We start from the raw sequence: 25468 nt of genomic DNA on the forward strand, positions 1-25468 counted from the left end.
ACGTTGTGAGAGCCTAAACGTGACCGAGAATGAAAGTGAAAATAAAAAGAGAGTAAAAAATAAAAGAAATGATCATTTTTGTCATCACAACCCCATAGGCTTTATACAAACGATGGACATTGCCATTGTGATCGGCTGCAGACTTGGTTCCTTCTGGAGCCCAAAGTTACATATGCAGAGTTATTACCTAGTGTGGTTAGTTTTGGTGCCTCTTTAAAAATAGCGCACAATGGGTTTTTTAATCTCGCCCTTCTTCTGGATTTTTCTAAGGCTTAAACTTGATTGGAGCGCTTGACTGGCAGGTTTGTTGATCAGCCAGCTGTAGCTGAAAGCTGTTTGCTCCCCTCTGCTAATTAGACCTCTCAAGCATGTTTGTGCTATTGGTGCGTTTTGGAGTGTTTCAATGGAAGCGTCTGACAAACAGAGATGCAGAGCATTCAACAAATTTGTGCTTCAGTTTTGGTAAGTGAAGTTTTAGCATATTAATAGCATGCTACTTAGCACCATTTAGCTGATACGTGTCTCTGTGCACTTAATGTGCAAAGTTTATGAATCCTTGTTAACCAGGTTTGCTAATTTTAATCAGTATAAGGTGACTTCTGGCTAAAAGCCACTGGGTGACATCAGGGTGGCTACATCCATCTTTTATATTGTCTGTGCTTCCAGTTTTTAGACTGACTCATCTGAGCCCTGCTTTAGATTTAAAAAAAAAAAAAAAAAAAAGCTCAGTTACTTACTTTAATGTTAATAGTCAATGTATTCTTTTCCTCAGACTTTCTATGAAACTTGAAGTAAATCTTTGTCATACCGTACAAGTAATGGAGCTAAAATGAAGGTTTCTCATTTTATGGCTCAAAGCCACGCGGTTCAGCTTATTATGCTAATATGGCTGAGATCTGAAAATAGAATTTATGAAAATTACACAATAACTCGACAACTCTGCGGGGGGTCATCTGAAATTTGGGACCCGAAAACGAGGTTATGTGCCACAAAAAATTCAGCGTATGGGTGTAGAGGCATTTCAGAAAAGGGCACAGCCAGACTGCATGAATTGCCAGATGAAAAGTGCTGCATTTGATTCCAGGGATGTGAAAACCAGGCTAACTGCTAACCTAATTAATATTGTTTCCCTCCTGTGATTTGCCAAATCAGAGAGTGCTAATTTCACCCAGCACTGCACACACACTACCTAAAGTCTAGAAAAGGGTGTCCTTGCTTCTTGGTAACCACAGCTACGTGGTGCTTATGTGTTGCTCTCGGTGATGTTTGATGCTTTCAGCTTAAAAGAAGAAATACGAGATGGGGGTCCATGATAGGTGTGTATGTTCTTATTTGATCAGTTAATTTTAGTGCCTCAAGGATTCAGAGACTTTAAAGATTATCATTATTATTGTTATTATTATTATTGAATTGTGGGTTTACTTCTGAATCTTTTGCTGAGATGGTAAAATAAAAATAACAGACAGTAAATATTAATAATAATCCCCAAATTCCTAAGTTCCTAAGACCCCCTTAGTGACTTTTTTTCTAAAAAGCGACTAGCGACGTGGGGCAATCATGGCTCAAGAGTTGGCAGTTCGTGTTGTAATCAGAAGGTTGTCGGTTCGAGCCCCGGCTCCGACAGTCTCGGTCGTTGTGTCCTTGGGCAAGACGCTTCACCCGTTGCCTACTGGTGGAGGTCAGAGGGCCCGGTGGCGCCAGTTTCCGGCAGCCTCGCCTCTGTCAGTGCGCCCCAGGGTGGCTGTGGCTACAATGTAGCTGCCATCACCAGTGTGAATGTGTGTGTGAATGGGTGGATGACTGAATGTAGTGTAAAGTGCTTTGGGGTATTTAGGGACTGAGTAAAGCGCTATACAAATACAGGCCATTTACCATTTTTAGCGACAAATTGTAGTTAGAGACTTATTTATGATGACTTTTTGACGTGAAAGCGCGTATCGCTCTTACTCTCAACAAGCAGCGGGTGCTGCCGTGGGCCTGTGCCAAAGCGCTCACAGGCGGAGGATAGTCCTCCCCCAGCTGCTATCAGGGCAGGAGATGTTCACACCTATGCATCCAAACTGCAAATGAATCGCCCATGAGCGAAGTAATTGGTTACCTTATTACTTAGTCACTTTTTAAAAACATGATGCACAACCTGAATATGTAATAAAGCAATAAACCTTTCAGCCCATTTCTATTTTTCTGCATAATCCATCCTATAACATGTAATGAAAGGAAAAAGTCTCTTTTTTAAAAAATGGTTTTATTAGTTTTAATCTTTTAACTTTATCTACATTGCATCAAGCAAAAATTAATTATATGCAACAGTCTTTCACAGGAAGTAATTTGTTTAACATTTAAACCTATTTCCTACATATTCCAGCATATAAAATAAAATAATGTTTTGTGTTTACCCTCACTCTTTCAAATAGATGCAAGTAAAACACAGCAGAAAATGAATAAAATTAAAGATTCAGCAGCTCATAAATCTATTGTCACCTGTTTAGCAGGAGTTTTGCCCGGTGCCCCAGCGGTCACTCTATGAATGTCACAATTCTGTAGCAGCGTGGTGAGTGCTTGCTCAGATTTGAAGTTTAATTTTTCGCTGTAGAAAGAAGTTTTCTTCCCACACAGAGTGTACAACGAACACTAATGGTTTTGTCACTTTTTACAGAATCTAATTTAAAGTAATTTAAAGAAAGTAACGTCCAAGCTTTAAACGCTTCATGGTCGTACTCTCTCCTGCACTCCATACCATCCATTGTTGATCTGCACACGTCTGTTGCTGCCACGGACGTCGCACACTCAAAAGTCATTGTCATGAGACACTCACAAATCAAATCATGGTGGTTTAGTAACGCAGTAATGGAGCATGCTTACAGGAAAGTAACAGTGATCTAGTTACTTTTTTGCAATAGTAATCCTTTACTTGTTACTTGAAAAACATAATCAGATTACTGCCCATCTCTGCTCACGATGTGCTGCATGCTGCCTTGCTTGTTGGTGTGAATGCACTTATTCAGTTTCATTGAAAACAGAAAACCTTTTTTTCAGCAATATTTTCTCACAAACTTTTTAGCATTTTAGCACAAAGACACTGCTTCAATCTGTACCTCCTGCTGAGCTTAGATGCTAATCTGCTTCACGTGCTGCAGACAGTGGTTAGAATATTGTCATTAGTGGAGTTGATGCATCTCTGCTGGAAAACTAGGCGATAAAACAGTTTCTAAAATACTACAGTCATCTTTTCTGCAGTATGTTACAAGTTCATACTGGTGTGTATCAGATAGTATCTGTTGGTCAGTATCAGCTGCAGATATATCAGTCAGGCTTCAGTATTTATTCTCTGGATTATGAGGAGCTGTAAAGAGCTGAGATCAAAGAGATATGATCGTTACTATCCCAACTGTCACCTCTATATTAATGCTATATTGTAAGATTGTATCAAAAATATTTGGCAGTGGTTCCACATGTAAAGCATAAATCTTCAAACTACAGAGTGGGAAACAAATGAAAGACTTTGTAAACCCCACTGCTGCTGTGTTTTGTTTTACAGGTTTTATTTCCTGTTACTTTTTTGTTGACTTGTCAGATACATTACCAGAAAATGACACTGCAAGCTCCACCATTCTACTCTGCTATCTTTTTTAATTCACTTTCTGTGGAGCAGCTCCTGGCTGTATACCTGATGATATCACATTTTTGAGTCCTCGCTCTGTGGCTTCTGGCTTTGGGAGAATCATTCACAATCGCATGTATTGATTTGAGTGTAAGAAATTCTTAAATACATGCCTCTCACTGGATTTATGGGTTGCCTGATAAAAGACTGTTGACCTTAACTGGTATGTACTGCAGTAAAAGAGAAACTGTGAAAAAGAGGAGCCTCTTGTGGGAATTGGTGTGATGTGAATTTTCAGCTGTCCTGCAAACCCCTACGAGAAAAATGCTTTAGAAAAAAATTCAGATGTTTTGATGGTAAAAAGATCGCCCCGTTAAGGTCAAACCTCTTTGTGTTCTCTCTATAAGTCTGGGGAGGCTTCAGAACAATTAAAATCTGGCGTGACAGTTCGGAGCAAGCTGCAACAGATTCAGGAGAAAAACAGTACACTCATGAATTATTCAAAACGAGTGTCTTTCAAGCGTAAAAAAGTAAAGTCTGCCAAGAATCTTTTTCTACTGACAATGTTTGAACGTGCAGAAAGCAGTTGACAGATACAATCAGATATGTACAGTCTGAGAGTGTAACCGCATAATAAACTTGTTCAGCCAAACAATCGTTTTGGGTAAACGATGGTTTGTTTTGAGTCTTCAGACACAGACGAGCTGCTGTAATTATAATCCTGTTCCTTTTCTGAAATGAAGTGAGTAAAAAAAACAAAATCAATGGCTGTCTCAATAGAGAGATGAAAATGAAGGGAAAAAATCAATTGTATCGATGTAATCCGAGGCAGTAAGTGTTCCTCCGTTTGTTTGTCGGATAAGCGCTGAATGAAATCTTTAAAGCTCAAACAGCATGGTTGAAGTGAGACTTTCATCATCCGACAGAAATTTCATCAATAAATTGCATCAACCAAATGTCTAATGGAGCGACTCCTGGCCACAGTGGTCGGCAAACACGTTGACTGTGTTGTCATAATCTCTTCCAACAACGCTGAGATCTGCCGCACACTTTGATGCGCATCCAGATTTATCATGTGTTCATGAATTTATTGGAGCACTAAATGGAGCTCAGTCAGACAGCAGTCGATCTGGATAAGACTTCCTAAAACCCACAGCAGCCATCTGTCTCGGGAAACGTGCGATCCTTCTGAAATAACATTTTATAGATTTATGTCTTTATTGTGAAAAGAAAGGGTTTGCATAAAAACAGACAGACCAGGATAGTTATTTGGTACTAACAAAGACATTTTTGGGTCAATTTAAAGGTATTGAAAAATACAAGATGATGTAAGAAAACAATATATAAGTGCAACAAAGGCAACATTTGCATTCCCTTGTTCGGCTACGTTTGCCACCCTCAGACTGTAAATAAAAGATGAAAAAAGAGCCACTATGACATCACCAGGTTGGTGTTTGTTTTAAGACCATACCTGACCTGAGAAGCCAGTGGATATGGCTCAGTCATACAGTAGCAGCTTGACAGTGAGAAAGTAGGTCTATATCATGGTTTACTTTGCTTGGATGTAATTGTTTATGTTAATGGTACCATAATTTAATAAATGTAAGACACAATCCCAGATACTGAGTCACAGGTAAGGTGTTTACTGAAGTCATTGATCAACTTCATTGATCATTTTCTAGGAGGATTCTATACAAATGGGCTTCTTTTTGCAGCCAAAGATGCTTGCAAGTTTATGACACTTCTGCAATAGCTGCAAACATGTACTGCATACATGAATCAACCCTTTTCACTATTTGGTTGTTAAGTGATGACATATGAGCCCTGCATCCAGGTCAGAACTACTCTGTGTTTAATAAGGTTTTGTTTTTAACATGTTTTCATGCGTTGTATCTTGTTCTGTTCTACAGGGTGGGCCATTTATATGGATACAGCGTAATAACATGGGAATGGTTGGTGATATTAAAGTCCTGTTTGTGGCACATTAGTCTATGTGAGGGGGCAAACTCCTCTAGATGGGTGGTGACCATGGTGGCCATTTAGAAGTCGGCCATCTTGGATACAACTTTTGTTTTTTCAGTAGTAAGAGGGCCATGTGACACATCAAACTTATTGGTAATGTCACAAGAAAAACAATGGTTTCATTTCCTCCTCACTATGAATTTATTTTTCTTTAGTCCGAACGTTATCCCGCATAACAAGAAATGCAAAAATAATCATACTCTCCTCAAACTGACACCATAATGGACCGAGGAGAGCGAGTGGTCTGACTTCATCTAACCCCGTGCCATCTACACCGTAATTAATGAAATCGCCTCACACAGACGCAAAAAGCCGGAGCAGCCCGTCATGCTGATTGCTTGTGAGATATTGCCAGTGGATGCAGCTCATGGTCACACCAACATATGTGATTTTACATCACAGAAGATAATTTTAAGTGCATTATGTGAGGTGAACCTTTACCTTGAGAAAAGAATTTTAATACCCAGAAAAGTGTCTCTGAAGTACCGAGGAGTATCTTTGTGGAATTTTATTTTTTCCAAGCTCAGTGTCTTGCTCTGACTCATCCTCACTCTTATTTCTTGGTTTCAAATGACCAATGTCTGCTATGTTCAGACCAGGCAAGCCAGTTATCACCTGCACTTCCCATCTCATGCTTTCCTACCAGCAGGCACCATTGTGAGTCACTGTTGTGAGTCACTGCTGTGAGACTCTCAAACCCACAGATGGACACACTCTAACTCAGCAGCCTTGGATTGAAGCTGGCGAGGGAAGTCCCGGTCCTGGATTAAGATCTGAGACGCCAGATTGAGATGGTCTCCAAGCTTGTTACAGTTCCCTGGATGTAATTGTGATATACGATGTCTCTTACTGACTGTCCTTGATGGTACAAGAAGGAAAGATCATTCAGGTCATTCAAATGTTTTGTTGGTAAACACACAGTAGTGGATGTTTATTTAACTACAATCTACTGTGCCAAAAAATAGACTAATATGCACGGATGAAAAATATGAAGCATGGTTTGTATTGCAAGTAAAATTCACATTTTTGTAAAAGGCATTCAAGCCTGTAGGTACACATTGCACATTTCTAAGTTTATATTGGCGTATACTGTGTTGAATCATTTTCTAATTACCAAGCTACAGTAAATGTCTCTTGAAGCTGAAATTGCAGAATCCAAGCAGTGAGGAGGGAAACTTGCTAATTGCTGCTTATTTTCAGAGTCCTGAACTGTTTCCACCGACTAATCTAAAGTCTGAGAGGCCTTAGAGCTCCACGGGGAGTTTCTCCAGGTAACTCAGCGGGATGGCCATATCGACTTCTCAGCACACAACAGAATGCTCCCATTTATCTTGATTAAGCTCGAACATCTGTACGGCCTCGGCCATCAAAGTATCATTGAACATTAGCCTTGGTTAGCCTGCTCAGCATCCACACAAAATCTTGGGGTTCTAAAAAGGGGAAAAAGGGGACATAAAATACTAATCTATACGACTGCAGGATTGTCTCCATGCTCCTGATGGGCATGTGGATCAATATGATTGATTGGTCCCACTGCTCAGAGGGGAATTAGCATTTAAAAGGAACTTCAGCTGCACCTACTGGAGGGTTTCTCCATCAAAGGTGGGACATGACTAAGCTGTGACCTGTGATCTCTGTGCTTCGGGAGAAACTGTACCAAACACTATGCAGCTTTACAGCTCGGTTGCCGTGGAAACCTCTGCATTATGGATTACTGATTGTGAAATCTCAGCCATAAATACAGGCAGGGGTAGTGGCCTTTCTGCACTGCCTTTATCCCTTTGACCCCGGATAGATTGCTCTTATTTCCCGAGGTTCACGAAGCCAAGCCCTCTTGATATCTGAAAATTAGATGTCAGGCTCTCTCCTGTGAAGCAAGAGTCATAACTTTCTGTATATTGGTTTACTTGGTTTGAAACCTTTGCTGAATGCTTTCAACTCAGTTTCAGGGCTGACATCATTAGGGTTTTATTGCTTCCAAAGCGAGGATGACTTCCTGTAATAGACAGTGGTCGGCGACTTCAGAGTCTTCTTATAAGCTGGAGTTTCCCTCTTTTCCTCTCACTTTACTCGCGTCAGAGTGTGTTCAATTTCCACATTTTGTGTAAAATACTAAGAATAATAATTTTCATGCTGCCTGCATTTCTCTCGAGACAGCCTTATGAGTTCAGGGACAGCCTTGGTATTCACAAAAAGGGCATTCACACTCAAAAACCTGATGTGATTTTATTTGACATCTTGAACATTTGATATTCACAGCACAGGTTCACCTGCTGGCTGCCATGCCCTTTAATTACAGAAACACAAACAGCCAGGTAGCATCACTGTTCCTCCTTTTCACATTTATTTTTTATATAATCAAGAATTTCCTTGACTTTAAAATCTCCTTAACAGTGGATGTCTGGCCACCCGAAACAGGGTTATAAACAGCTTATATAAAATGTCAGAGAAAACCCACAAAACTCTACAGGGTCCTTAAAAGAAAAACAACCATAAACCTTCATGTTTATGCTTTCAGACACTGCTGACACCTATTAATAGCTTACTGTCCAGATCCATCCTCACCGTCCTCAGTTTCTGTCTTCATGGCACTGGACATGGATGGTGCTTGTTCTCTGTCTGCTCCATCTACTCTGGCTGCTATTGTCTTCATCAGTTATTATGCTATAAATAGTTTTAACTACCTCCTGTATCATGCTAATTCTTCCATTCAACTTCTTCCACTCATCCAATTCAGGGTTGCAGGGGGCTGAAACACATCCCAGCTGAGACAGGGTGACGGGCATGGTCGACCCTGAAGAGGTCACCAGGCCGTCACGGGGTTAACACAGAGAAACAGACATCTTTTCACATTCACGTGCAGGTTATAAGACAACGTTTGAATTGAACGTTAAAGTACAAAGTGGTTTCAGGTCTTTTAGTTTTCCTCTGGGCACACAGAGGAAATGCAGCCAGAGCGGGATCAAACCCCTTTCTTGCCCGTGTCTGCTCTACTCCCTGGCCAACAGTAGCAAGGACAAGGACTAGCATTTGAAATGGGTTTCCAAATGGAAACTTTATGCGAAAATGCAATTTTCTGATGATACTGTGATAACATTTGGCATGCACGTCTTCACATACTGAGTGAAAATGCAGGGGAAAAGAATGACATCATTCCCTTGAACATTATCTTCTGTGGCAATAAACGTTTGTGCAGGAAAGTTACAACTGCTGAGGAGCTGGCTTTTGTCCTTTTATTAAAGTTTCTTAACGACACACTATCACTGAGGACAAAGCTGTGAAACACCCTTTTTTCTAAGTCTCAACCTAATTCAAACAAAACTGTGACCTCCATGAGAGTCTTGAGTGTGGCTGTTTTAAGCCCTTTCAACAGCAGGAATATGATTAATATATACTTGAACCTTCTTAAACACTTTTTAGGCGGTATATGTCAGCGGGGCCACCATATAGCCTGTATTAAAGGGTTATTCATCTTAAGTACACTACACAATCTTTTATATAATTGCTGGCCTGGAAGTGCATACAACACAGCTTTTATGTTTGGCAGTTGAGTGTAGGTGCCGGTCTTCCAAACAACACTTCTGATGCTCTTTGATGAAAGTTGTATGGATTCTGAATTGGATAAAAGTCTCAATTGAAACGTAGACACTGCTATTTTTAGAAGGAGAGTTTTATCATCCAGTGGCCTCCTGGGTACAAACAAATATGTTGAAATCAATCTGACCAACATCAAACATAGGACTAGAACAAGGATTTTGGTTTATTTTCAGCAATTTTAACAGTTTCTATGATTTGTTTTTATCAAAAACACTGCAAGCCCTTCCTCCGGTGCCTTTTTTCAAAGTCAAAACGAGACGAATGCATGACTCACCATGGACTCATTCTGAGATAACGTGTTAGAAAATATCAAATTATTCATGTCAAGTGTGAAAATCGCCCTTTGAGCGTATTCTTCTGGCCAGTGTGCTTCACCCACTGAGGCTCGCAGTAATATGCAAAGCCACAGTGGCCTGTTAATTTCTCACCTGAAGCATCGTATTCATGCGGACTCTCAGTATCAGTGCTGAAAGTGACCTGAGATCTTCAGGTCACGTCTTCTCTTTTAAAGAGGCTATTAGGAATGCCTGTTAATTGATAAACTTTGTCATCTGGTAACTATTTCTCTGCAGGTTTTATTAATCTATAAACCCAGTTCTGAAAATGAGATACTGTGCAAAATGTAAATTAAAAGAGAAAGAATGCAATGATTTGCTAATCCTATAAAGCCACATTTCCCTGACAACAGAACTCATAAGTTTATGAAGCTTCTATACCATTCCATGAAAATATTAGCTTTTCAATTCGATGCCAGAAACACACAAAAAAGTTTGAATGCGGCAAGAAAAAGTCATATTAGGAAAAAGGAACAGCTGGAGGAACATTTTGCAACTAATTATATAACTGGCAACAGCTCAGTAACATGATTGGGTACAAAAAGAGCACCTTAGAGAGGCGGAGTTTATCAGAAGATAGCAGAGTTTCACTAAACTGAAAAAACGGGATCTACAAACAATTTCAGAATAATGTTCGCCAATGAAAAATTGTCAGGACTTTGAATATCTCATCATCTACAGTACCAAATATCATCAATGATTCTGAAAATATGACGCATGACATAACTTTTCACCTTATCACATTAGTTTGAAAGCACATTTGCACCAAAGAGCAAACCCCGCCAGCCTCGTTGAGCTTTCCAAAGACACAAAATTCAATTTAATTTCACAAACTTGCATCAGCAGCTAAACAGTCGTCACCTTGTTTTTAGTGCATAAGAATCTTTGCTGGGACAAAGCATCAGCTAGCCAAACAACTTGTTTGTATGCCCAGACAGCGCTCTCTCTCTAATATATATATATATATATATATATATATATATATATATATATATATATATATATATATATATATATATATATATATATGACTGTAAATACTAAAGTAGAAAATTACACTAGGATTCCTTTTATGTGTAGACATTGTTACATTAATGACATCGTGGTTTTTATGGAGAGTCCAGAAAATGGCTGGTTTATCCAGTGTTATGATAATGATTGTGAATCCCTTTTGCCTTTGATGTACAACTATACCCATTTAAACCAGAGTACACAGAGCTGTATGGAATAGGAAATAAAGCTATGTAATATCAACAGAGTTTTCGTCTGTGCGAGTACATATTGTAAGAGTCTGCATTATGGTCGTGGCGATTGCTTTGCCTTGCGACTGAAATCCAGCAACATTCATGAGAGATCAGGTGAGAATGCAGCCTATTCTTATTCCTGACATGTCATTCAAAGATGTTTTCGATAAGATCACCTTTATTAGTCCCACACGTGGGAAATTTGTTTTGTTACAGCAGAAAGTGGACAGTGCAAAGTTACATAGCAAAAATGAGAAAAACACTGGAATAGGATCAGATGATAAGAATAAGAGAGTACACAATAGAATAAAACATGAAAAGCAACTGTCTTCATTCACACACATAACGTGTCCTTTAGTGTCTCTGGCCTAGTGCACTGGAATGTGGAATTAGTGAGTCTAAATCTCCTAACTCGTCATCTGTCAACAAGCTGCTGCTGTGAGGAGGCGTGTTTTAACCCAAACTATGATCTTTTCCAAATCCTGACTAAGTGGCTAAACCAAGCCAGGTGAGTGAACAATGAAATCCAGTTTAATTCAATTCAATTTTATGTAGCACGAATTCACAACAACTGTCGCCTCAAGGTGCTTTACATTGCAAGGTAGAGACCCTGAAATATAAGAGAAAAAATTCGAGCAATCAGACCATCCCCTATGACAAAACACTTTCAGCAAGTGTAGAAAATGCCAACTTATGCATGTAAAGTAGAATCCATCTTGCTTTGCTTTCCTGCTTTGTGCTCGTAGCTAAAGCCACCGTCTAGTTTAGAGGAAATGGTGTTCAGGTTGTCAATAGATTCAGTAGATAGAGGGTTCTGTCATGTCCTGGGTTTCTGATCCTAGATTTTTAATTTTGACTTTCAAGATCTAATTATGACCTCTGCAAAGACTGTTATGTTTTTGGTGACGTCTCATTTTGTTTGTAAACACAATTGCATTAGTAACATTTAGGACATTGAACCCAGTGGGTGTTGAACTCAGGGCTGCCTTTGTCATCAATTCTGTTCATAATTTTTATGGACAGAATTCCCACTAAAACAGTTCTCAGTGAGAGTTAGATGGATTGGGGCAGCATCTGCCGTGACGCTGATGCTGTATTAGTCCGAGAGAGCTGAGCACAAAAGTGAAGCAGTCTATTTTTCGGTGGATCTACGTCACTACCCTACATATGCTAACGAGCTCTGAGCAGGGACTAAAGGTGAGATCGCTGATACAAGCCGCAGAAATGGGCTTTCTTTGAAGGTTGGCTGGGTGGCCTAGGTATGGGGAAAAATTAATATATATACAAAACACAATCCATTTCCCTGCAAATGCTCCCAAGCAGCTTAGCTGCCTTGGTTTAGTTTGTTTCCTCTGATTAGTTCTTGTTATTTAAATTGTTATTTGATTCTTAGTTTGCTAGTTCTTTACATTTTCATCTGTGTGTATCTCCTTAGTGTTTTTATTTATCCGTTCTTAGTTCTTCTTTTATCCCTCAGTGTTTCTCTTTCATCGCCTTTGTTAAGTTCCTTCATGTGGCTGAGTTTCCCTGATTTTGTATTACTTCTCACTTCCTGCTTCCTTTTGATCATCACTTTTCTTTTGTGCTTCACATTTACTTTTACTTCCCCCTCCTTGCTCATTGTCTTTGATTACTATCACCTGCGACTCGTTACCCAGCTGTGTTCACTTCCCCTTTAATTGCCCTCTAGTGTATAAATGGTGATGTCTTTCCTTTAGTCTTTGTCTCAGCATCTACTAATCTCCAATTGTGTGTTCACTGTAATCGCTGGCTTTTGTTTTGCCTGTTGCATTGTGAATTTTGTATTTTTGGACTGTTTCAACTGCCAGGTTAAAAGGTGTGTTTGGAGTTAACGATGGCCTGTTTCTGAGTCTGCCTTTGGGTCCTAATTACTTGGTTCATGACAGCTTAATTCAGTCACTTACATTGTAAATATATGTCTATTTAGCCTTGCAGCTTGCTTGCCTTTAAATCCCCTCAGACTGTGCCTCTGTTCCTATTTTGTGCTTTCTCTGCACCTCGATTTCTTAGTCTGACTTAATTTTGATCAGATTTAAGATCTGACTGAAGTTACAAGCTGAAGCTAGAAGATGATAGATGATAGTCAATAACCTCTAGCTGAAAGGGGGGGTTTCCAACAGTTTCCAAGGATGAAACGGTCGAGACTGTCTAATGACTGCCCACTTTACCCCATGATTGGACAGGGTATTCACTTATTGCAAATATCGATTTTTGATTTACAACACTTCATGCAGATCTGCTCTATTCTGGCATGAATAGCCTTAATTATGAGTTTGAGAGTGAGAGAGAAATTGAAAGAAATTGCACTTTTTTTTTCTTTCTTTTTTTTTCTCAAAAATGTGTCCACCTGCTCACTGAATGTGCCGTTGAAGGAATGACAGTATTTTCTTTCTAATATAGAACGTACCAAAATAATGAAAACCACTAAATAACAATCAATAGCCTCTCTGGAACAACAGTCAACCTAAATTTATCCTCTCCAATGACAAAGGGTCTTGCAAAAATCTTACGGGTATAATTACTGGCCCCTTTTAGGACCTTCCAGCATCTCCACCTTGAACTGAAACAGCTGTGAACCCAGAGACCACATGCAGTCAGATCAGCAGGCGCATGGCATGCTTTGTTCTTTCTCCAATTATCAGACTGAGAAAACAAATCTGTCAGAAATGATACGTGGCTGAGCTATTGATCTGTTTATACAGTCCACATCTTTTTCACTTTCCCACAGAATCTATTAGCACTGCTTGCCTTTCTCCATCTCATGCCACAGCAGGGGAGAACAGTGCAAGCCATTTACGTCATGAAGGTCCAAGGACCACTGGAGGCCAGATACCTATTCTCTAGCATGCAGGAATCAAATGTGTTATGGGCTCTATTTTCATTTGAGCTGTATGAATAAACTAGATGGCCATGACCATTAGGCTGCTCCTAAAGAAATGACACACAGAGTGAAGGTTGCATCACACCCTGATGGTGAACTCTAGTAAATATAATGTTCCCCTATTTAATAGATGTTCACAGTTTCAAGGTGTATAGCAAACCTGTTAGTATGTGTTCCCTTTATTCTCTAGAATTTCTTAGTCGTTAAAGGTAACCTATTATGCTTATTTCCAGCTCCAAATGTGTACTATTAGGCTTTGCTTGATTCACAGCTCAAAACGCTGGGCTTCAGTGCTTTCCGAGCTGTTTTAGCCCCGTTCACTTTAAGCCAACTTTCGTCTGACTGACTCCCCTCATGAACAAAGGATGTGAACAGCAGGTGGGTGGTTGCATCTGTGCTTGCAGCCAAAGCTGTACACTCCCCTGAAGCATGAATCATGCTTCTTTTTTTTCAATAAATACCATCAAAGTGACTCAAATGAAAAGTAGGGGTATGCTTGAAAAATCTCTGATTGTCCAACGTGCATTCTAGTGCAAGATAATGAACCCCAAGTTACACCCAAAGTGTGTGTGTGTGTCTGTTATATCTTTGTGGGGACCAAATGTTTGAAGTTTACTATACTTATGGGAACCAAAATCCTGGTCCCCATAAGTTTGAAGGCATTTTTGAGACTTAAAATGTGGTTTTGGTGTCAGGGTCACAATTGGGTTATAGTTAGGTATAAGGATGATGTCTCTTAGTTCTCTTTCATTAAAGCTTTAGTGCACGGTCCTAGGGGCCGACTGGATCATCCAAACTATCCCTTAAGTCTCCTGTTCAGCTGTTCTGCTCCTCTCCTCCATCCCTCCCTCCCTCGTAGGTCATCTTTGGGGTTCCACTGTAGTCACTCCCATCTGACTAATTGGTCCACATGATAAGTTATTGTGAAGCTCTTAAAGTTTTGGGCTATCAGAAAGAGTGGTCTATGAAAAAAAAAAAAAATTCAAAATATATTCTATTATAACCCAAAAGGTAGACCGATCCCCCTACACCTCTGTGGAGAGGATTTAGCCTCCACAGAACAGTGTTTTGTGCTCTTGAATCAATTGTGAGATCATCCACTTGTTGTTAGTATTTACAACAATCCACACAATTTCATGTTAGTTGTGATTCACACTGCTTTCACACTTCTATAATACACATGCACCAGTGCAGGGAGATCTGTCTTACCTGTTTGGTACAATTATTTTGATATATTTTATAATATTATTCTAATATTCTTACTACAAAATGAATTATAAAAAAGAATACAAAAATAATAGAGCCTTGTTTAATTTTTTTGTGCAATTTAAGTGCAGTTTGTTGGCTTAGCAATACATCGCTGTTCTTCCTCAACTCTCGGCTGCCACTTTCTCTCATCCTAACACCGCCGATCCTTGACATACGGTGTGAAAAACTCTTCCAAGGTCTCTATTCCGTCTTTCCCTCCTCTTTCCTATCCACACCTCTTCATAAAAAAAGAAAAAACAGGGTTTCTTCCAAAAGTACTGTGTGAATGTGGGTTGTACTGTAGAGTGCTCTGAGAAATCAATAAGAGTGGAAAAGATAAGTAAAGGTATAAATGCAACCTGTTTGTAAAATACTTTATGGGTTCAGTCTATAAGTTAGCGTTTTATTAATGCCTGGCTGCATGTTGGGCTCCCTGAGTGCTACTGCGACAGTCAAACCACAAAGACAAACCTCATAAATGAAAAATTTGAGTAACAAGTCTTTAACTTCTTCAACAATCTGAGAAACAGTTACGCACTTCTGAATTAATCAAAATGGACAATAAAGTTTTCATAAGCATTTCTTATTTTACTCGCTTCTATCAAATGTGAACAGTCTTGTTTATTCCTCCCATCTGGACCTCAAATGATGTGTTCGTGTGAAGAGGAAGGTGGACTGGTGCAGGCACAAACCAACCTGACATTTTATTCTAATATGTTTCAAGCAACAAACTCTGAGGCTGAAAAATGAAGCCAACGCCGAAGTATTAAACATCGCAGTTCTTCTAATGGCCACCTGAAGCTTGCTACAAAAGCGAGTAAATTCCCCCACACTCCCATGTTGAAATACCCAAATTTGGAACAGAAATAATCATGTTTGCAGACAGGTAGAATAAATTGTTTGGTTTTGATGTATCAACAGTTTTTCGGTGGGTGAATTTTCTACCAAAGCATCTAAGCTGGCTTGAAGTAAACATCGATAATTGCGCCCGTGGTGGAGGTAAACCTAACTAATTTGAGTCACTGACCTAGATCCCTTGACTGTTTGTGCTGTTGGTGCCTTTTGAAACCTTTCATTGACTGTCTGACAAAGAAATACAGTTTACTATTCAGATAATCCCAGTTTTGCTGCACAGAATTCGAGGCTCATGTTTGTATGTTACTTTCACAAAGCTACTAAGAAGTGCTATCTGTGCGTTGCATCCATACACGTTGATGGATGCAGCATGCTAATGAAGCTAATTAGTATTAGCACTCCAAGTACAGCAGCAGTCAATACTACAATGTTGAGGCTGCTGCAAATGGATAGCATCATGGCAGCAACATGCAGCTGGTTTAAGTCCCTGGCTGATGCTCGATAACAGATGCTGAAGCAGTATTTTTTTTCTTGATTACCTGCAAATAAGTAATATATGCATATGTAAAAATTATTAAAGCTGAACAGGCAAAGACAATTTGCCCTCACTTAATCTTAATAATACACTATTCCAGGTTTGGGTTGACTTTAGGCAACTTTAAGTTATTGCTTTTGCACTAAGAGCTTATTAACCTATACTCAATATAAAATCTCCCCCACTTCAGATAGTGTTAGGACTCTGTATAGATATGTATGAAATTTGCAGGAGATCGCAGTGCATGGTGGAGCTGAAATGGATGACTTTTTGCAGGTAGAGGGGGATTAGATGGGTTTATTTTCCCTAGATCTCATTGGAAACAGTGCAGGGGGATCACTGAAATGAAATCTGGACAGACACGTCACAGAAAAGTAGCAGTGGATAGCAGCATGTACTGACAATTTGTTGGTTTGGGAAAGAGTGGAATCCTTTACAAAGTAAATGCTTACATTTCCTCTTAATTCATTTATCATTACAGAGCACTGATATGTAGCATGGTGTTAGTGGCTGCTGTTTACCTTTCAGAAAAACAATGAATATCACATTTCCTCATGCATTTGCAAAGGTGAAAGAGCCTTTATGCTACAGTTGCTTGTATGCCTCAACCTCTGGGATTACTCTACAAAAAGCTGTAAATATGCAAAGCAGATTAATTAGTTTTCCAAGGTGACCTGTGCAAAGAAAAGGGCTCCATGTGTCAATAAATCAGTGATGTAGTACCTAAAATGTAATTTGTCTGCAGAGGAATGAATATCTGCACAGTTTTATTGATATTTGCTCTGGAGTTAACGAGGCTCTGTGCGTGGCTTCATTGGCCAAAAAGTATTTCTGTTTAATCCACAGCCTTAAAAAACCGCAAGGGTTGGAGTTGTTAGAGCATCTTAGTTCTGGTGGCTTTAACCGGGGGGCGTGCGCGCTGCACCTCAAAGTCCACAGTTCATTTGAATCCCATCCTAAAGCTCCTGCCAAACCAACAAACTCAGCATGCTGACTCAAGACGAAGCTTATTAGCTCTAATCCCTGGCAATGCTCTCTGTTTGTATTATCAAACAGGATTAGACTGATACCTGTATGTTGGTTTACCAATATACTGGCTCAACTTTTAACTTTTCAACACTACTAAGTCACATAATCTGCCTGTGATATGAGAAGTCTCTCTTTGACCGCACGTCTCGGAAACCTGGAATTATATTTTGAAATTGCACGTAATTTTATTTTACATTTCAGTGTTATTTAAAAAAAAAAACACAACAACAGTGGATCTAAAGGAAAAGCTGACATAAAGAGTCTCAACACCTCCAAGCAGGGAGACCAGGCATCACGCTTTATGTGGGACTGCACAGCGTTTGCATCCCTTGTTGATTGGACCACATACTGAGACAACGTTCCAGTTTAATTGGCTCTAGTTTTGAAACTGAACACTGCAAATCTAAGTCTGTCTTTTATCCAATGGCTAAGAAGAAAGCAGAGAAGGCTCTCGTCACGGGTCAAGTGTAGGTTAACCCATCTCGTCTTTTACTGCCTACACTGTACCCAATGGAAATCTTTACAAGGTCACCAGCTATGCAGACTACAGCGAAATATGATGAAAAATATCTCAAAGAAAACAAAATCCACAAGAACCAGGAAACTGCTCCGAACTGAGCAAAGCAGTTATTTTTCACACAGTGAGGGAATATGAAGTGACGTGACAGGACACGTGGGTCCCACGAAATACATGTGGCTGGAGAATAGATGGTCCAGTCTTGGGACGCGTCTTTGCTGAGCCCCACAGATTAGTGACAGTTGAAACATAACAGTTCAGTTCAGGTTTAACTTGGACAATGTTGTTGTTGTTGTTGTTGTTGTTGTTGTTGGTTGTTTGTTTGTTTTTCAGAAGGGTTTTTCATGCATTCATTAGAAAATGCTGCCAAAAGCCTGGAAAAAAAGCGTTTGATCATATTTTAGGGATAAAACAGTTGTTAAATAAGCTTCTAATTACAAGAAAAAAGCCCAAATTCAAACCTTAAGTTCATTGGATGTACATGTTTATTACAGAATTGGGGAATTCACCCTTTAGGGGATTCATACAACTTGTGATTTTAACTACAGGTTTGGCATTGTCCCATTCTTACCTCAGATCGTGTTTTATCGTTCACCTTAAACTCCATCGCTCTACGTTCTGCTCGGTCTTTTGGTGGCTGTTTCTCTTCATCTTATGTGTTCTTGGCGTATCCTTGACCTGCATCGGCGCCTCAGCACAGTCAACTGCAGCTCATGTCACCTTCGTAAGACCGGGCCACAGATTCTGAGCCAGTTAACCTTAGTAATGTTAGACCAATCGAGAGGATCATGAAGATTTGTGGTCTTAACATCAACTTCAGTGGGACTGCCATAGCATTAGTAGTAGTATTATTGTGAGTACTACATTTGCAAAAATCAGTTAAATTATGTGCAATAATACAGTGAAATTCAAGCCCAGCAAGTAATCAACTGTTAGAGATTAATCCTGATGTCTCAGAGGAAATATTTTTACTCTATCCAGCTGTAGTGTTTTGACATAAAGTACATTTAAGCTACGTCCACACGTACCCGGGTATTTTTGAAAATTTTTATTTTTTTCTGTGCGTTTGCACCTTTTCTCTACATGTAAACGGCGTTGTCGGTCACTGAAAACGGAGATTTTTAAAAACGCCTGCCAGGGTGGATATTTTCGAAAACTCAGTTTTTGCGTTTACGTGTGGACGAACTAAAAGGAGAAAACGCCGCGTCAAAGGTGTGCGCCTTTATTGACGTCACACTGTGCGCCACGTTATTGTTTCGGTGAAATGACAAAATACTGTTACTGTTACTTGTACTCTCTGCAGTGTTTAAATGCTTACATATACACACAGTTACTGTCCCTCCACACATACGACTCGGTTCTGCTTCTATGCCCCATCTTTGTTTACTATTTTCCACGAGGCTTCTAGACTTCTGATTGGCCAACATTTCTACATGGTTAGGAATATATCGCCACCTGTTGCTTTGGCATGTTCCTAGCAGCGTTTTCCTTCATTTTTGCGTTTACGTGTAGACGGGATTATTTTTGGAAAATCTCAGTTTTCAAAAATACCCGTGTACGTGTGGACGTAGCCTTAAAATCACTCATGTGCATTGTTGTTGGGCTTCTTACAGGACTTGAGGTTTGGTTGCCTTGCAGGCCACCAGTGTTGGTCAAGTTACTTGAAAAAAGTAGTTAGTTACTAATTACTGATTACTTCTCCAAGAAAGCAATCCTGTTACTTTACTGATTACTTATTTTCAAAAGTAGTTAGTTACTTTATTATTTAGTTGCTTTTCAAAAACATGATACACAATCTGAATACGTAATAAAACAATAGACTTCTAGTTTTTCTGTATAATCCATCATATAAAATGTAATCAAATGCAAAAGTCTCTTTTTTTTAAACTTGTTTTATTGGTTTTAATCTTTTAACTTTATGCGCATTGCATCAGCAAAAATTAAATTAAATGCAACAGTCTGTAACCGGAATAAATGTGTTTAACATTTAAACCTATTTCTGACATATTCCAGTATATAAAATAAAATAATGTTATGTGTTTACACTCACTCTTTCAAATAGATGCAAGTGAAACACAGCAGAAAATAAATAAAATCAAAGATTCAGCAGCTCTGAGTCCTGTCGCGCTTAAATCTATTGTCACCTGTTCAGCAGGAGTGGGGCAGGTGGAGGTTTGCCCACAGCGGTCATGTCAGTGGGAGGATCCGGGGGTTTCCCTGTGAATGTCACATTCCCGTGGCAGCGCGCTCGGTGCTCAGATTTGAAGTTTATTTTTTTTGCTGTAGAAAGACGTTTTCTTCCAACGCAGAGTGAACAGCTGACACTAAGTTTGATTCTGTAAAAAGTGACAAAAACATTAAAGTAATTTAAGTATGTCTGAGCTTTAAACGCTACATGGTCGTACTCTCTCCATCACTCCATATTATTCATTGTTGATCTGCACACGTCTGTCGCTGCCACGGACGCCGCGTGCTTGTACATCATCGCCATGAGACGCTCTCACAAACAAAATCACAGTCCAATAACGCAGTAACGCAGCGTGCTTACAGGAAAGTAACAGTAATCTAATTACTTTTTTTGCAATAGTAATCCCTTACTGTAATTGTTACTTTTTTCTAGTAACAAGTAACACATTCGTTTTAATGCGTTACTGTCCATCTCTGGTGGCCACAAGAAGACCTTTATTGTGCCTTAAGATTTTTGATTCTGTGGAACTTTATGGGATGGGTGTATCTTTTGGGATATTCCCTAATTTGGAGTTTTGATGAAGTCGGTGGAGAGTGTCGCCTACTGTATTTGTCCAGTCTGAGTATGAAGGCCATATCCCGAAAGAATCCACTCCCATCAGGACCGAAATATTTCACCAACAGATAAAGGTCATCTTTGTACTGATTTCCAATTACCCTTCCTTTAACTGACCCAAACCAAGCATTTCTTTAAATGTATCTGCCAATCGTATATTCCTAAAGGTCTAATGTGTATTGGAATTTGTCCAGATCACTTAATGAATCATAATAAATCATTTCAAAGATGCTATAAATGCGGTGAGTCACCCTGTCTTACACAATCTTGCACAGCTACTCTTATTTAAATCAATTCCTTCACTCCATCATACAACAGTCATTGCTTTTCTGTCACATAATATCATTTCAGCGTGAAATATCAACAATGGGGGGAAAAAACGGATGTATTTGCACAAAACCAGGATTTAGAAAGTTTATTTCTATAGTGTTTCTCACAGGGATGAAATCGATTCACAGTAAAACGCAGCGAAAACATGTTAAAATAGAATAAAATCATAATAGAAACAGTGATATAAATATATATAATAATCTCCGCAGAAGTCCTGCTTAAACAGGAAAGTTTTCAACTACTTTTTGAAGGACTCCACAGAGTCAGCTAAACGTAGATGAAGTGGCGTATGTTCCAGAGTTTTGGTGCCGCAGACTGAAAGGCTGTCAGCCCTGATCTTTAATCTTGTACGAGGAAGAGCTAATAAATTTAAAACCTGCGAATGAAGACTGCAAGCAGCAGAGAGTTTATACAGCAGTTGAGATAAATTTTTTTTTATTTTTTTTTAATTTAACCTTTATTTAACCAGGAATGTCCCGTTGAGATCAAAGACCTCTTTTTCAAGGGAGTCCTGGCCAAGAGGCAGCACATTTCAAGACAAATACATACGAACAAACAAAGTTAAAATTACACAAAACAATTACACATTATTGAGGCAGCCTGTAGGCCTTTGAGTTTAGTTTTAAAAACATTTAAAGACAACAATTCATAAATAATCTGTCTGTGAAGGGCTCTGTAGGTAATTTAATTATTTAATCTATTATTATTATTTTTTACTTTCATTTAAAGGGAACTGCAGATGTAAAGAGCATAAACCAGGAGTAATGTAATGTCACGTACTGGAACATGGTGGATCTGCTGTGGAGGCCCAGTAGAGAAAGAATTTCAGTTTTTATTGTGAGCACCGGCGTTACTTTGTACAATGAGCTGACCCACGCTGCTTCACTTCTAAAGTTCATGGCTCAGCACACCAACATACCATTCCTGGCTTTGGATTGAAGGAGAAGGAGAAAAAAATTCATAAATATTAAAGCTTGATTAAAATTTAGGACCTCTGACTCCTGCTGCTGTCTAACAAATGATTAACCCTAAAACACTGACTCAGTTGAGATGACTCAGTTGCACAAAGCAGATTGTATTATCAGCTTCTTATTCCTCTCTTTCTGTCAGCAAAAACTCACAGCTCCGAATGAGTAATGAGGATACAGTTTCTGTGTGTAACTGTGCGCCACCTTCTTCCTTTGGGCACGAGCATGTGGATCCTATGAAGCTGAAGGGAACAGAACCGCAGCTCCTCTTAATGTTTGTTCCACCCAGGAATAGCCAACATTAACCTGAGTGTCACACAGACGGGTGAGACAGGCTTCCTCATGCCGCCGGCAACTCAAGCACATGAAATCACAGAAAACAACCAATGATCAAGAAAAATTAACTTGATTAACATTATTATGTATCAAACTACCCATCAGATTTATTTATCTATAAACTGAAGGTCCCAGGAACGCTACTCTGGATCGTTACAGTTAGCCTGTAGCAACACGATGCTAGAAAAGCAAGCAAAACGATTGGTGTCCAGGACAGCTATTTAGCTCGGACATTTCTCAAACGTAGGGATCAGATGTCCACACTAAAACTTTATTCTGCAGTGCTTAGTATCAAACGCATTACAAGACCAGCTCTAAATCATTTGTATGTTTCTGTGTTCATCTCCCAATGCTAGCTCATTACAGCAAGAAGGAAAAGAGCCACCACGTCGTGGTTATGATCAGTTTACAGGTTAATTAGTGTCAGCATGTTGAATTCTCAGGGTGGCAGACCACTAAGTTAGGAACTGTGAAACAGACAACAATATTATACTGTAGCATATTAGTGCAGTCATCCAAACACATCAGGGCTGCACATCCTTGTAGCTTTATCTGGTAATCTTTTGACCCTTTTACATCCTCCAACCTTTTGGCTCGTGCACAAAACTTTGTGTTCAAAAAGACGTTCAAATGAGACACGGTTCTTTAACTTTTGTCTAAAATGATATATTAACTCAATCTCACATCACATCTAGTCTGCAGGCCTGCAGGTGGAAATGCCCTCAGATGACTGATCAAATGAATGAGATAAAGCCCATCTAAATGGGCCGTTTAAGAGAATTAGGCACGTCATGATCACAAGCACTACATGGAACGGGCAATTAATTCCTCATATGTCAGTGCAAAGTAAAAGAACAAACTAAGTTAATTAGTAAAACATTGAATTAGCTGATCAATTAACAGCTCGTACTGTTTAAAATTTCACTAAAAGTTAATGACACAGCAAGCCCGAAGTCCAATTCTAAGCCACATGGCAGCGCTGCCCTCTGCTGGATCATGCTGCTCATTGCAAGTATAGACAAGCTTCATGTATCAGCGCCACATGATGGTGCATTTTAAAGAGAGGACAGCAGTAATCTAATGAAACCAGGGAGTAGGTGCAGCCTTTGCTAAGTAGAAACAGCCCCGAAGAGCCGTCTTCATAGCTGAGGAGCTCTCCATCGAGCGTAATTGTGTTAATGTGTGAGCTCGTGTTCAGATCAATGGCCACATAGTGGCACTTGTCTTTCCAAAAGAGCGCACGAAGCGAAGCAGACACAAATGTAATATCAGGCCGGTTTAATGGAAGCAGCAGCATCAGATTGCAGCGACACCCCTCTGACGCTGTGGTCCCCTACACACCCGAGGTGCGAAATCTCAGAAGCTCAATAAGAAGACGACAAAGGAAAATCCCAAATTTGACCAAATTTCTAAACGATTTCCTTTACTTTCACAGGGTTAATTTTACTACACAGATCTCATGACCAGTGAACAACTTGCAGATAATTGCTCCAGGGTACTTAGAGATCAATACTGTACCAACATAACCGTCCGTATTGGAAAGCTTGCTGCATCAATCTGCCTATAACAGAGAGCCATTTCCTGCCCCTACTCTTCTTTGTATGGAAAGAGTTCAGGCTAGTAAGGCAGATATTTTCCTCTCATTGTCCTGTCCTGGAAAATTTGAGGCTTTTTTTTCTGAAAAAACAAAAAAAAGGCTGTACTGGAGCTGTTTATTGAAGTTTTTGTGAAATCGTTTTAGAGCCCAATGGAGCCGTGAGTCTGAGTGGTTTGGGGGGAGTCTATGGATATCCTCTGGGGAAAGAAAGCCAAGCACCTCGCTCTGCATGTAATATCAGGACAAACCGCCTGCGATGGTAGAAGATGGTAAGGGGATGGTGGTCACAGGGTTCTCTTGAGTAGGTGGAGATAATGTAGGAGGGTGGGTAGATGTTTGCTAAATCTGTATGGCTGTATTTTACTGGGTTCTCTGGTCAGACGGTGGGCAGAGATTTTGTCGGCTTCTCCTTCAGGATTTGTGATTTTTCACTGTAACTTATTGTCAGTTCTTCAAAAATACAGACTAAGAGACTTGATCCAGAATTCGAAGGTAGGTGTTTGTTGACTTGTTTGCTCCTTTCCTGGGTGTGGACTCGTTTCCAGTGGGCAAAGAAGCTGTTTGTATTTTCTTTAGAATTTCTGATTGCAGCATAAACGTCCTCATTGTACTTTTGTGGATTTGTTGTGACACACAGAGTGTTTTGCTTATTGCAGTATCTTGTAAATGTTCTACAATATCCTTAGTAACGTTCGTGTATAGGAAAAAGACACATCCTCCCTTCCAGATTGATTTTTATTCCACATTGCTTCCATACAGTCAGCCAGGAAGTCATGCCAGGGAGCCCAGAGAACATCCCCCTGGGGGAGTGCACGCTGTCCCAGTCCAGGGACCAGCTCACGCCCCCGAGCCGCACGGAGAGCACAGTGTTCAGCCTGTCCCGCACCGAGTCAGTTTGGACTACGGAGAATTCCCCCAAGAAGTCTGAAGTCTTTTGGTTCCCCATCCACCTCATGTCTACCGGGGGCAGCTTCCTGGCATGTGGCATCATCATCAGCGGCCTTTACTTCGCTGGCCACTGCCGGAAAGTCACCAACATCCTGGGACCAGCCCTGCTGTCCATTGGATTGATGGTTTTTGTGGTGGGCGTGGTCCTGATTCCTATTACCAAAGAGAACAGGAAGCGGTCGAAAATGAAGAAGCCCCTGAGTTATTACAGGCCTCCGGTGTTTAACCTGTGAGGGCTGTGATGTTTTTCAGCACAACTATGTTTGGATGTAATTTCAGGAGAAACGTGGAGAACACTCTGAACTGAGGTTAATATTTTCAGCTCTGTGGAAAATGATTAATAGAAGACTGTTTGACAACAATTATGTTTATCTCTCTGGATTGACGACACTATTGAAGTTTCTAGTGTGCATGATGTAATTTCATTAATAACAGCGGCTGTTGAAAATAGGATGAGAGCGCATGGACAGGAATGCGCTGCAGAAAATGCAATTATTTACACCTGCACAAACAATTTAGCAAGAAGATACAAGGCAGTAAAGTGTCCTTATGAATATTTGCAAAGAATAAAATAAAAATTATGCAAAGACTGACCGTGTCA

The 25468-nt window shown here is 39.8% G+C and overlaps 1 protein-coding gene across 3 annotated transcripts; it reads left to right on the plus strand.

The window, feature by feature from the left end:
- Window positions 1–368: 368 nt before the first annotated feature.
- pirt (phosphoinositide interacting regulator of transient receptor potential channels) lies at window positions 369–25455 on the plus strand. 3 transcript variants are annotated; one of them, XM_086290748.1, is made up of 2 exons: window positions 369–462; window positions 24679–25455. In XM_086290748.1, the coding sequence occupies exons 1-2, from the start codon at window positions 369–371 to the stop codon at window positions 25098–25100; spliced, it is 516 nt and encodes a 171-aa protein (XP_086146874.1). In that variant the 3' UTR covers window positions 25101–25455. The 3 variants fall into 3 exon arrangements, with proteins under 3 accessions (XP_086146874.1, XP_086146876.1, XP_086146875.1); XM_086290750.1 differs by lacking the exon at window positions 369–462 and adding an exon at window positions 23904–24411; XM_086290749.1 differs by lacking the exon at window positions 369–462 and adding an exon at window positions 23904–24188.
- Window positions 25456–25468: the final 13 nt, after the last annotated feature.

This window comes from Aulonocara sp. 'chitande type north' Nkhata Bay, linkage group LG4 (assembly GCF_057382095.1).
Source record: "Aulonocara sp. 'chitande type north' Nkhata Bay isolate Kocher_YH1m ecotype deep benthic linkage group LG4, A_spYH_male_GT1.1, whole genome shotgun sequence".
Taxonomy (NCBI): Eukaryota; Metazoa; Chordata; class Actinopteri; order Cichliformes; family Cichlidae; genus Aulonocara; species Aulonocara sp. 'chitande type north' Nkhata Bay.

Bases quoted from the DNA above. Each gene is read 5' to 3' on its own strand.
- pirt (XM_086290748.1), top strand. From the start codon at position 369: ATGTTTGTGCTATTGGTGCGTTTTGGAGTGTTTCAATGGAAGCGTCTG. The intron at 463-24,678 runs GTAAGTGAAGTT...GCTTCCATACAG, and splicing joins AAATTTGTGCTTCAGTTTTG to TCAGCCAGGAAGTCATGCCA.